This window comes from Heterodontus francisci, chromosome 8 (genome assembly GCF_036365525.1).
Source record: "Heterodontus francisci isolate sHetFra1 chromosome 8, sHetFra1.hap1, whole genome shotgun sequence".
NCBI classification, from domain to species: domain Eukaryota; kingdom Metazoa; phylum Chordata; class Chondrichthyes; order Heterodontiformes; family Heterodontidae; genus Heterodontus; species Heterodontus francisci.
In genome coordinates, this window is record NC_090378.1 from 78,061,103 (window position 1) to 78,075,456 (window position 14,354).

The 14,354-nt window shown below is 42.3% G+C and overlaps 1 protein-coding gene across 2 annotated transcripts in view; it reads right to left on the minus strand.

Annotated features, from left to right (window-relative positions):
* hmcn1 (hemicentin 1) overlaps positions 1-14,354 on the minus strand; it is a 740,737-nt gene that overhangs the window by 422,911 nt on the left and 303,472 nt on the right. For both annotated transcript variants that reach the window (XM_068037415.1, XM_068037414.1), the window contains exon 18: positions 196-323. In XM_068037415.1, the coding sequence (XP_067893516.1) occupies positions 196-323 (128 nt within the window). The remainder of the gene's footprint in view (positions 1-195; positions 324-14,354) is intronic.

The window sequence follows — 14,354 nt, forward strand, 5'->3', positions numbered from 1 at the left end:
TTAAATCAAGAATATTTCCTGCTCTCGAGTCCCCCATTTGGGAATTCAGAAGTCTAGTGTGGTAGCTAGTGGGCCAACCTTCACTGTATTTTTCAATACATTTCCACTAATGAATTACATTCAAACCTTAAGCTTAACTAAAAGACAATGAGGTGGCGACCATGTAACAACTATGTTTTTTTCCCCTTTGCTCACCTTGAAATTATTTTTTATCCAACGTCGCTCTGGGAGTGGATTTCCAGCCAATAATACGCATGGTAAAGTCAGTGGTTGTCCCTCAATGATGTTGACGACTGCTGGTCTGATTCCAATCAGTGGCATAACTGTAGGGGGAAAAAACCTAACTGACTGAACTACGTAATGATAACAAGGATATTCAAATCAGTAGGGAAAAAGCTGTGTAATGGTCAAACAATTGTTCAAGTAGCAGGCTATAATAAAGAGCCCTACTATAATAAAGATAATGGCTTCCTAATATGCTTTAAATTAGTTCATTTCCAGAATCTTTAGACAGCTTTGCTCTGTGAAAGTTGAAATACCTATGCAAGTCCCCTCTGTCTCCATTTCATCTTATAGATCAGCATTTGCTTTTGTACAAAAATTGCTTTATACTCTGAGATAATTCAAGCTTCTGTGCCTCTGTTGGTTTCCCCAATGTCCCTCTAGTGTTTGATACTGTAGAATTGAAAATCATTACAGCACAAAAATAAACTATTTGTCCCATCAAGACTATGCCAGTGTTTTTCTCCCTTTGAGCCACCTAGTTTATTCTCACTCTCCTGCACACTCCCACTTCTCCTTTAATATTCCTCTTTTTCAAGTAATTATCTCAATACCTTTTAAAATAATTCATGAATTCTGCTTCAACAACAGTTTGTCACACAGAATCCTACATTTTAACCACATTCTGTCTAAAAACATCTTCTAATTTTTGAGTATTGCTGAAAAAAGAGACATGCTGTTGAAGCTTTTTGTCTTGTCATCAGGACAGATGCAAAAATGCCAAATTTCAACTGATACTGCATGAGAAAAGGGGTGCTGGTTGGTTGGCAAGTTAACTCTGGTTGAGGTGTTGCCATGGTGAATGCACCAGGGAACTATTGTCTCCCATGCTTTGTTTAATTCAAATCAGGTGCCACGCCTGGACTTGTTCCTTTTCCCTACAAAGGACTGGTCCCTGCGTATGAATATATGCAGCTTCTAGGAAGCATAAGTGAGCCACATTGCAAGCCCGACTGATAATCTTTCTGATAATTTTTCTAATCTTTCCTTTAATTCTTTTTGCAATTACCATAATCATGTGCCTTCTCAGGAAATAAAGTGAGAAAGGTCATGGAAGAAGGAAAGGTTATAAATGGAGAGTATCCATGAAAAACAACCAGATTTATAGTAGCAAGTCAAGTGCCATATATACATTCTGCATGTGCACGAAGCTTTGACTGCAGTACTGGAAATCACTTTTAATTCTGTTTAGTAGATATAGATGTCATTCTGTCTTTAATATTTCCTCATGCCATACCAGGCAGTGATGCATAATGCCACCTGATGTCCACTATTAGACCTTACCAAACTACTGATGACAACCTTGCATGCAACATTTAAATACTACAATAATTCGTATTATTTTTGACATATCGGGTTAAATTGTCTGGTTACTCTGGGAGCGGGATTGGAGATGGAGGCCAGTGCCGGTCGGCTTGTCAGTTTCTTGATGCCGTTCCCAGCTCCGGCCATTTTAGTGAAAGTGGGATTGGGGCCAGCAGACTTAAGAGCCTTGATAAGTCAGATTAAAGGAGGCCAACTGGAATTTTCCAGTCAGCCTCCAGTTTCCCACTGAAAGGGGCCAGTTTAGGTGCCTGGAGGTGGGTATTTGGTGGCAGGTGGGGGGGGGGGGGGGGGCGGGGTTGGGGGAGGTAGCACTCCAGGCAAGCCCAGAGGCCCTCACTGCCTGTCCGGGTGCATGAGCAGCCATAGCAGCCACATGCCGCCCTGTAGAGGGGCTCTCCTCCACTCCCCAACAGTGGTGGCTTGGCTGTAACAACCATCTTTTAATTAAAGTTTTAAAACAGTTGGTGAGAGGGCGCTTCCATGTTGAAGTGCCACCTCTGTTACTTACCTGTCATCACAGCATACTGCTCCTTTCAATCTGGAAGGCCTCTGATTGACCCTCCAGCTTCGAGAGCCCACCCACCGCCCTTAATTGTACATGGAACCTGACTCCATGCCAGTTAAGGAGGTGTCTCTGTTAAAATCCCAATGAGTGACATTTTTCCCAGGGGGGTGGGTGGGTTTGTGACCTGGAAAAACATTGCGACTTCTGTTTCCCACCCCCATAGGGAAAATCCAGTCCATCGTATTAGGCAATGGCATCCACTGGTGTTATGCTGCAGAGCTGACATAACTGCAGGAGAAAGTACAAGAACATGCAGTGCAAACTGAATTCCCTGCTCTCTGCTTGCTGCCCCAATTTCTGTGATTCCCTAACAGAAATGACTGGACAGACATATGAAAATACTATGCAAATGACAGAAATACATCATCCGATCTATTTTTCATTATTTGCACTGCTGTTCATTCCTCAGATACAATGTCACTATCAGTGACAATGTCAGTGATCCTTTCTTTTGGTCAAGAGGCAGATCTTTGCTTCCCGCAGAACACGTCACTGAGTTTCCTGGGCCAAGAGCCAGTAACCAAGAAGTTAACCAAGTTTGAATATCAGTGGAGGCTAGGTGTGAATGTAGTGCTATACAGTACAACTATTTGGGTCTATTCATCCTGGTTATTATTAATAAGGAACATATCATGTTAACAATAGCTGGAAAATACAGAAAAAGTTATATGATTACGGTTTACCATTGTCAGGTAACAAAAGCCTGATAATATCTATTCTAAGATCAATGCATATTTTGTTATTTTAAATGGTGATGGCCACTGATGTTTTAATCTTCCTCTCACTTAAAACTGGTGAAATGCCACAAGAATGTATTCCTTTTTCTGTTTCAAACCTGTACTTAAAAAAGCCGGAAGCTCTTTCCCCTTGATGCCTGCACACTTCATCCTTCAGGAATCCTATCCTAGGGCTGCTTTAACTGAGAATATTTAATGGAGAGTTTCCGCTAGTCCTACTTCCATATGTATGGCACTCAAGGGGAACATTCCAATGAGCATGTCCATTCATTGAGTCCTATTACTGACCTTTCAATCTGTGACTACCATGCTGCTATCAAAAGTGCATCTAAGGGGGAAGTCATGTTGTTCTTAAACAATGTTAAGGCCTGAGTAGCAAATGTGTGAGTGAACACAGTTTTCATTATAAAGATGCTTTTCCAACAGTTCCAAAAGTTATAAACATTACACACAAAAAAACTTTGAAACTGTCCAAAAATGGCTTATGAACTCACCACTACTTGTACACAGGAATCTTTAGCTTGGAAGCTGAAAAGTCCTCTTTAATTCTCTGCACTAACCAAATTAAACTAAATTTGTATCTGAAATAAGAATTTGAAAGTGCAAAGGTTTAAAATTGAAGTGTGAGCTCTGTGTGCTTAGTGTCTCTCACCTATAACTTACACGGATTACTCTTATTCATGGAGCATGGCAAATGAGTTGTGTCTCTTTTTTTAAAAAATAAAGTGCTTTATTTTTGTGTTAAAGAGGGTTATGAAAATAACTTAAACACCCTATTTTGAGAAGCCTGTTTTTAAGAGGTTAAAAATTCTAATGATTTTAAAATCAGTTCATCTGACCACATCCAAAGCTATCTACAATTTTTTTTAAACACAGTTTTCTATCCTTTTGCCTATTTTTGTGCTGGGTTACAGTTCAATAGGAACAACATAGTCATTCTTTATATGTGAGTCTAGTCAGTGAGGGTGGGGCCACTTGGAGGGCATCACCATGGAACACAATCCTCAACTAATGTTCTCATATGTGCAATTCCTCTTGTCTGTTGAGGCATGCTAATTCATCATAGACCAGTTACTGGAACCTGGAGTCTTCTGTTCTATGTTATTTTATACAAGATCAAGTTGAGTTTAGATTTAAATCCAAGAAATGTACTACTGTGTGCTCAAAGTTAGGTAGTTTTACCTTAAAACAGACTCTTTTCTATTGACATAAACTTTTACAACTGTTTCTGGATGCTGAGAACTCTTATCTTGCATGGCTGTCTTTCTAGTTTTATGCAGCTTATCTGTTGTGTGGCATTCTGTGATGGAAGTTTAAATGAAATGCAATCCAATAAGCACGTTCCAAATTTGCAGTATTGCATCACTTCCGGCATCACTTTATAGAAAGAATACAGAAGTCTTCACAAGGTGCAACACAAGATAATAACATGAATCAGAGGATATTATTATGGGGAGAGACTTAGGAAAATTATAGCTGGATTCACTGAAACACAGAACATGAACAGGTTCAGAGAAACATTCAAAATTCTGAAAGGCTTTAAGAAGGTAAACAGCAAAAGATCATTCCCACCATTTGGTGAATTAATAATAAGGGGCAAAAAACCTAGCAAACATTAAGTTAGAAACAGTTTTTCTTAATGTAAGGGTTATTGGCAGTATAGAATACATTAACATTCATAGCTATTGAAGCTGAGGCTTGATTTAATAGGGAATAATTGAAGAAGAAAAATATCAAAAGAGTATGGAGAAAGATTAGGGATATGGGGGTAAACTAAAAAACTGTAATTTGGAGTTCACACAGACACAATAGCTAAATGAACCCATCCTGTGCTGAAATTCCCATGAATGTGTAAGATTTGTATCTGGAAGCAGTCAAATTAAAACACAGGTCCACAATCATCTGAAACCTATTGTTATCACAGCCTTGTTGCCTATTGCTTGTGTTCTATGGGTCCCCTTGTAAGATTTGGAGAAAGTCAGCAACAAGATTTTCTTAACCGTTAATCTGCCCGACCCCCAACCCAACATCCTGAGTTAGGATTTGTTGCTGAAGCATGAGAGGTTCCCAGTGCAATTCCTGCTGCCTGGCTAAAAATGACCTGGCAATGCTACAGTGAGACCACTGTCATAATACCAGAAGAGGTAGCTGGGCAGATAAAGGGGCAGATGTCCCCCAAAGATTTGAAAAATGACCAAAGCCTGGAGAGGAAGGGGGACTCAGTATCATTGCCACTGTTTCTTCAGGCCGACAATCATAACAACCTCAGGAAGCACCAGTAAGTAAGTGGCTAGGGGGGAAATTTGTCATTTGCAGGAATGTAGCAGCTAATGGTGTTCGAGGCGGAGGTGGAGAGAAATCCCATTAGGCGCAGTTTGGCCTCAACATCCAGATTTTGCATCATTCTCTGCCATGATGTGATTTTGACCAGGGTTGCAGAACAGAATCCAAGCCATGCAGTAGTTTCATGTTGCATCAGGAAATCTCAAAAGCTTTGTTTCAATAGAACATGTTAAAAGGTGAAAGGGCACCCAAGTTAAATAACAGTTCAGTGTCCAATGCACTTATGCAATACAGCTGCCAGCTGCACAATAATTTAAAAACATAGAAAAATAGGGGCAGGAGTAGGCCATTCGGCCGTTCAATATGATCATGGCTGATCATCCAACTCAGTAACCTGCTCCCGCCTTCTCTCCATATCCCTTGATCCCATTAGCCCTAAGAAATATATCTAACTCTTTTCTTGAATCTATTTAATGATTTGGCCTCAACTGCTTTCCATGGTAGAGAATTCCATAGGTTCACCACTCTCTGGGTGAAGAAATCTCACCTCATCTAAGTCCTAAATGGCTTACCCCTTCTGCTTAGACTGTGACCCCTGGTCCTGGACTCCCCCAACATTGGGAACATCCTTCCTGCATCTAGTCTGTCCAGTACTATTAGAATTTTGTAGGTTTCTATGAGATCCCCTCTCATTCTTCTAAACTCTAGTGAAAAAAGCCTAATCGACCCAATCTCTCTTCATACGTCAGTCTTGCCATCCCAGGAATCAGTCTGGTGAACCTTCGCTACACTCCCTCCATAGCAAGAACATCCTTCCGCAGCTAAGGAGACCAAAACTGCACACAATACTCCAGATATGGTCTCACCAAGGCCTTGTATAATTGCAGCAAGACATCCTTGCTCCTGTACTCGAATCCACTCGCTAAGAAGGCCAACATACCATTTGCCTTCTTAACTGCCTGTTGCACCTGTATACTTACTTTCAACGACTGGTGCACAAGGACACCCAGCTCTCGCTGCACCTCCCCCTTTCCCAATCTATCGCAGTTCAGATAATAATCTGCCTTTCTGTTTCTGCCACCAAAGTGGATAACCTCACATTTATCCACATTACACTGCATCTGCCATGTATTTGCCCACTCACTCAACCTGTCCATATCACACTTGGAGCTTCTCTGCATCCTCCTCACAGCTCCCACTCCCACCCAGCTTTGTGTCATCTGCAAACTTGGATATATTACATTTATATTATCCTCATCCATATCATTTATATATTGTGAATAGCTGGGGTCCTAGCACTGATCCCTGCGGTACCCCACTAGTCACTGCCTGCCACTCGGAAAAAGACCTGTTTATTCCTACTCTTTGTTTCCTGTCTGCCAACCAGTTCTCTATCATGTCAGTACCTTACCCCCAATCCCATGTGCTTTAATTTTGCACGCTGATCTATTATGTGGGACCTAATCAAACGCCTTCTGAAAGTCCAAATACACCACATCCACTGGTTCTCCCTTATCTATTCTACCAGTTACATCCTCAAAAAATTTCAGTAGATTTGTCAAGCATGATTTCCCTTTCGTAAATCCATGTTGACTTTGTCTGATCCTGTCATAGTTTTCCGAGTGCTCTGCTATCATATTTTCCTCACTACCGATGTCAGGCTAACCGGTCTATAATTCCCTGTTTTCTCTCCACCTCCTTTTTTAAATAGAGGGGCTACATTAGCTACCCTCCAATCCATTGGAACTGTTCCAGAGTCTACAGAATTTTGAAAAATGACCAGCAATGCATCTACTATTTCTAGGGCCACTTCCTTAAGTACTCTGGGATGTAGATTATCAGACCCTGGGGATTTATTGGCCTTCAATCCCATCAATTTCCCTAACACCATTTCCCTACTAATACTGATTTCATACAGTTCCTCCTTCTCACTAGACCTTATGTTCCCCACATTTCTGGGAGGGTGAAGACAGAACCAAGTATTTATTTAATTGGTCTGCCATTTCTCTGTTCCCCATTATAAATTTCCCCATTTCTGACTGTAAGGGACCCACATTTGTCTTCACTAATCTTTTTCTCTTCACATATCTATAGAAGCTTTTACAGTCAGTTTTTATGTTCTCTGCAAGCTTACTCTCATACTCTATTTTCCCCTTCTTAATCAATCCCTTTGTCCTCCTTTGCTCAATTCTAAACTGCTCCCAATCCTCAGGTTTGCTGCTTGTTCTGGCCATTTTATATTTCTCCTCCTTGGATCTAATACTATCCCTAATTTCTTTTATAAGCCACGGTTGAGCCACCCTTCCTGTTTTATTTTTGCGCCAGTCAGGAATGAACAATTGTTGTAATTCATCCATATGTTCTTTAAATGCTAGCTATTGCCCATCCACTGTCAACCCTTTAGGTAACGTTCCCCAATCTATCATAGCCAACTTGTGCCTCATACCTTCATAGTTTCCTTTATTTAGATTCGGGACCCTAGTCTCGGAATCAACTCTCTCACTCTCCATCTTAATGAAGAATTCTATCATGTTATGGTCGCTCTTCCCCAAGGGACCCTGCACAACAAGATTGTTAACTAATCCTTTCTCATTACACGATACCCAGTCTAGGATGGCCTGATCTCTAGTTGGTTCCTCAATGTATTGGTCCAAAAAACCATCATGTATGCACTCCATGAATTCCTCCTCTACAGCATTATTGCTAATTTGGTTTGCCCAATCTATATGTAGATTAAATTCACCCATAATTACAGTTGCAGCCTTATTGCATGCGCCTCTAATTTCCTGTTTAATGCCATCCTCTACATCACCACTGCTGTTTGGGGGTCTATATACAACCCCCACCAATGTTTTCTGCCCCTTGGTGTTTCTTAGCTCCACCCATACAGATTCCATATCAGGATTCTTTGAGTTAATATCCTTCCTCACTATTGTATTGATTTCCTCTTTTACTCTTAATGCTACTCTACCTCCTTTCCCTTTTTGCCTGTCCTTCCTAAAAATTGAACCCCTGGATGTTCAGTTCCCATCCTTGGTCACTCTGCAGCCATGTCTCTGTAATCGCAACTATATCGTATCCATTTACATCTATTTTTGCGGTTAATTCACCTACCTTATTGCAAATACTCCACACATTGACTCACAATGCCTTTAGGCTTGTCTTTTTAACATTCTTAGTCATCTTAGCATTATTTCGCACTATGGCCTTATTTGTTTCTTGCCCTTGATTTCCGTGCCTTCCACTTCGCCTTTTTCTTTCCTGTCTTTTGTTTCTATCTTGTTTCCTCCTCTTCAGTCTCCCCATTCAGGCTCCCATCCCCCTGCCCTTCTAGTTTAAATCCTCCCCAACAGCACTAGCAAACGTCCCTGCGAGGACATCGGTTCCAGTCCTGCCTGGGTGTAACCTGTCCCGCTTGTACAGGTCCCACCTTCCCCAGAACCGGTCCCGATGTCCCAGGAATCTAAATCCCTCTCTCCTGCACCATTTCTTCATCCACGCATTCATCTGGTCTATTCTCCTGTTTCTATACTCACTAACATGTGGCACAGGAAGTAATCCTGAGATTACTACCTTTGAGGTCCTTCTTTTTAAATTTAGCTCCTAACTCCTTAAATTCATCCTGCAGGACCTCATCCCTTTTTCTACCTATGTCGTTGGTGCCGACATGTACCACGACCACTGGCTGTTCACCCTCCCTCTTCAGAATGTCCTGCAGCCGCTCTGAGACATCCTTGACCCAAGCACCCCGGAGGCAACATACCATCCTGGAGTCTCGTTTGTGGCCACAGAAATGTCTGTCTGTTCCCTTTACAAGTGAATCTCCTATCACTATGACTCCCCCAGTCTTTTCCCTCCCTGCTGTGCAGCAGAGCCATCCGTGGTGCCACAAACCTGGCTGTTGCTGCTTTCCCCTGGGAGGCCATCCCCCCGACAGTATCCAAAGCGATATATCTGTTTGAGAGGGGGATGGCCACAGGGGACTCCTGCACTACCTGCCTGTGCCTACTACTCCGCCTGGTGGTCACCCATACCTTTTCTGTCTGTGCAGCCATTACCTGCGGTGTGACCACCTTGCTAAACGGGCTATCCATGATGTCCTCAGCATCGCAGATGGTCCACAGTGAATCCACCCACAGCTCCAGCTCCGTAATGCAGGTAGCCAGTAGCTGCAGCTGGATACACTTCCTGCACACATGGTCGTCAGGGACACTGGAAGTGTCCCTGATTTCCCACATAGCACAGGAGGAGCATATCACGGGTGCGAGCTCTTCTGCCACGACTTACCTTTAGATTAATTCGTTACTCCCTTTAATTAAAAAATATTAATTACACTAGGGGCCTTGTTCTACTCCAAACACTACCCACTACAATCTAAAGTCCTTAATAAATTATACTAATTTAAAAAATCACACTTCAGTAGTACTAACCTTATCACTTAGACAGTAGGTTTAAAAAAAGAACTTTCCCCTGATTTTTTTAAGCTATTTCCAGGCACCAACAGTTGTTAGTCACCAACCAATCACCTTGTAGCTTTCCTGTAATGTCACTTTTTTTTCAAACTTCGGCGCGCCTGGACTGGTCTCCGCTCCGCTCCCAGAAGGTAAGTGACTGGGCCTCGATCCTCGGGCTCAATTTATCTTCTTCTCTCGCTAGGCGTTCTACCTACAGGTCCGCTCCTCACCTGGAAGGTAAGTGACTGGGCCTCAATTCTCGGACTCAATTTATCCTCTTCTCTCGCTCGGCGTTCTCCCCACAGGTCCACTCCTCTCGACTCCGCTCCCAGAAGGTAAGTGACTGGGCCTCGATCCTCGGGCTCAACTTATCTTCTTCTCTCTCTAGGCCTTCTCCCTACAGGTCCGCTCCTCGCCCGGAAGGTAAGTGACTGGGCCTCGATCTTCAGGCTCAATTTATCCTCTTCTCTTGCTCGGCGTTCTGCCCACAGGTCCGCTCCTCTCCCAGAAGGTATATAGATTTCTAATGCATCTTCATGTAAAAAAAATACATCAAGAGTTTACATTGCAGCGTGATGGATAAAGTTTGGAAATCAATCGGGGGAAATAGAAAGTTTAGGAGAGATTGAAAGCATGTTCAAAGGGTTTTTAGAAGGCGTCTAAAGCAGGGAGTGAAATGGTATGTTTAAGATGTTTGGGGATGGCGTTGTAGACAGCATGACGAAGGGAAGGATAAGCATCTGACATAGGTGGAGTGGAGGAGTGGGAAGTGAGGAGTAAACTAGTGTCAAAAAACTGGAGAGTGTATGCAGGCATGTGCGAATGAAGGAGACTAAGCAAACTAAATCCGCTTACATTTGATTTCCTGCAACAGCAACAACAGCTTGCATTTATTTAGTGGTTTTAATGCAATAAATGTTCCCAGTCACAAGGAAAACATGGCACTGAGCCAATAAAAGGGTGATATTCGGTGTGGGTAAACAAATTATTGGTCAAAGAGCTGAGGTTTAAGGAAGGTCTTAAAAGGAGGGAGGTGGAAAGACAAGGGTCTTTAGGGGGAGAATCCCAGAGCATGGGGCCTAGGCGACTGAAAGCCAATTGTAAGATAAAGGGTGGAGTTGCACAATAGGTCTAAAACAAAAGAATGAAAAATTCAGGGCTTGGTCGTGATGGTTGTAATGCTGGAGGAAGTTACAGAGATAGGGAATAATGAAGCCATGAGGGAACATAGGAACATGAGTCAGCCATTCAGCCCCTCCGCCTGTTCTGTAAGTCAATTAGTTCATGGCTGATCTGTCGCTCAAATCTATTTACCTGCCTGTGCTCCATATGCCTTAGTAGCCTGACCTAACAAAATCCAACAAAAATCCATTTACCTCAGTGTTGAAGTTTTCAGTTGATCTAGCCTCAACAGCCTTTTGAGGGAGAGATGCGGGGCATTTGGGGACCAGCTGCTGCTGTAAGTTAGCAAGGACAGGGATAATGGGCAAACAGGATAGAATATGAGCAGCTGAGTTTTGGATGAGTTGCAGAGGGTGGCGATTAGGAGGCCAGCTACAACAGCTTTGGAATAGTCAAGTCTGGACGTGGGAAAGGCATGGATGATGGTTTTAGCTGAAGTAGGAGCAAAACCAGACAATGTTACGCAGGTGAAAGTAAGCAGTCTTTGTGGAAAGGGTATGGTGTTGGAGGCTCAGTTTAGGGTTGAATAATGTGCTAACACTGTGAACAGTCTGGTTCAGAATGAAACAGTGCCAGGCCAGGAGTGGAGTCAGTGGTGAAGGTAAAGAGTTTGTGGCAGAGGCCAAAGTTGATGGCTTTGGTCTTTCCAATGTTTAGAATCATTAAATTGCAGCTCGTTCAAGACTGAATATTGAACAAGCGGTCTAATAGCACCGAGGTGGTGGACAGATAGCATGTCATTGGCATACATAAGCAAGTTGTTTGTAGATGATGTCAGCAAGAGGAAACATATAAATGAGAAAGAGGGAGACAAGGATAGAACCTCAGGAGTTCCCAAGATTATGGTGCAGGGCAAGAAGAGGAGCCACTGGAGATACTTTGGCAACTTCAAATGGTAAGAGTGAGACAGTCCAACAAAGCTGGACAGTGGAAGAAGACTGGGTCTAAGACTACTATTTTAAACTTAAATAAGGGCAATTATGAGGGCATGAAAGCAGAGCTAGCTAAAGTGAACTGGCAAATTAGGTTAAGGGATAGGTCAATAGAGACTCAGTGGCAGATATTTAAGGGGATATTTCAGAATACACAGAATAGATAAATTTCAATGAGAAAGAACAATTCCAAGGGTGGGACCCACCATCCGTGGTTAACTAAAACAGTTAAAGATAGTTTCAAACTTAAAGAAAAAGCCTATAATTGCACAAAGATTGGAGGCAGGTCATAAGATTGGACAGAATATAAAAACAGCAAAAAATGACTAAAAAATTGATAAGGAAGGTAAAATTAGAGTACGAGAGAAAGATAAGCTAGAAATATAAAGACAGATTTTCTATAGCTATTTTAAAAAGAAAAGAGCTAACAAAGTGAGCATTGGTCCTATAGAAAGTCTGGGGAATTAATAATGGATAATAAAGAGATGACAGATGAATTGAACAGATATTTTGCATCGGTCTTCACTACTGAGGACACAAGTAACATCCCAGTATTAGCTGTAAGTCAGGAAATGGAAGGGAGGGAGGAATTCAAGAAAATTACAATTACTGGGGAAGTGGTATTGAACAAATTGTTGGAGCCGCGGGCTGACAAGTCCCTGGGTCCTGATGGACATCATCCTAGGGTGTTAAAAGTGGCTAGTGAGATAGCTGATGCGTTAGTTTTAATTTTCCAAAATTCCCTAGATTCAGGGAAGGTTGCATTAGATTAGAAAATAGTGAATGGAACTCCTTTATTCAAAAAAGGAGGGAGACAGAAAGCAGGAAACTACAGACCAGTTAGCTTAACATCTGTCTTAGGAAAATTTTAGAAGCTATTATTAAAGACAGTATAGCAGGGCATTTAGAAAAATTCAAGGTAATCATGCAGAGTCAACATGATTTTGTGAAAGGGAAATCATGTTTAACCAATTTATTGGAGTTCCTTGAGGGAATTACATGTGCTGTGAATAAAGGGGAACTGGTGGATGTCCAGAAGGCATTTGATAAGGTGCCACATCAGAGGCTATTGCAAAAAATAAAAGCTCATGGTCTAGGGGGTAACATATGTGCATGGATAGAAGATTGGCTAGCTAACAGGAAACAGAGAGTAGGCATAAATGGGTCATTTTCTGTTGGCAAGATGTAATGAGTGGTGTGCCACAGGGATCTGTGCTGGGACCTCAACTTTTTACAATTTATACAAATGACTTAGATGAAGGGACCAAAGGTATGGTTGCCAGATTTGCTGATGACACAAAGATAGGTCGGAAAGTAACTTGTGAAGAGGACATAATGGGGCTACAAAGGGATATAGATAGGTTAAGTGAGTGGGCAAAGACCTGGCAAATGGAGTATAATGTGGGAAAGTGTGAAATTATCCACTTTGGCAGGAAGAATAAAAAAGAAGCATATTATCTAAATGGTGAGAGATTGCAGAGCTCTGAGATGCAGAGGGATCTGGGTGTCCCTATCCAAAAGAATAGTATAAAGGTACAGCAAGTAATTAGGAAAGCTAATATAATGTTATCATTTATCGCAAGGGGAATTGAATACAAAAGTAGGGAGGTTATGCTTCAGCTATACAGGGCATTGGTGAGACCACATCTGGAGTTCTGTGTACAGTACTGGTCTTCTTATTTAAGGAAGGATGTAAATGCATTGGTGGCAGTACAGAGAAGGTTTACTAGACTAATACCTGGAATGAGCGGGCTGTCTATGAGGAAAGATTGGACAGGCTAGGCTTGTATCTGTTGGAATTTAGAAGAGTAAGAGGTGACTTGATTGAAACATATAAGATCCTAAGGGGTCTTGACAAGTTAGATGTAGAAAGGATGTTTCTTTTGACCTCATTGAATGGCGGAGCAGGCTCAAAGAGCCGAGTGGCCTACTCCTGCTCCTAATTCGTATGTTCATATGTTGGAAAATAGTGTAATCAATCATCTCAAAAGCTGCAAACGGGTTGAGGAGTGTGAAACAATCACACAAAAGTTATTCATTACTTTGGTTAGGATGACTTTATTGCTTTGGCAAGAGCAGAAGCCTAACTGGACAGATTCAAATAGGCTGTTACAGAAGAAATGGATGTGGGTCTGTAAGGAAACAACCTGTAAATAATACTTGTATTCCAGATACGGAACTGACACGGAACACAAAAGCCCGAGTGTATCAAGCCTGTGTCCTCAGTACCTTGCTCTACGGCAGCAAGGCCTGGACAACGTATGTCAGTCAAGAGCGATGTCTCAATTCATTCCATCTTTGCTGCCTCCAGAGAATCCTTGGCATCAGGTGGCAGGACCGCATCTCCAACACAGTAGTCCTCGAGGCAGCCAACATCCCTAGCCTTTACACACTACTGAGTCAGCGGCGCTTGAGATGGCTTGGCCATGTGAGCCGCATGGAAGATGGCAGGATCCCCAAGGACATATTGTACAGCGAGCTCGCCACTGGTATTAGACCTACCAGCCATCCATGTCTCCGCTTTAAAGGCGTCTGCAAACGCGACATGAAATCCTGTAACATTGATCACAAGTCGTGGGAGTCAGTTGCCTGC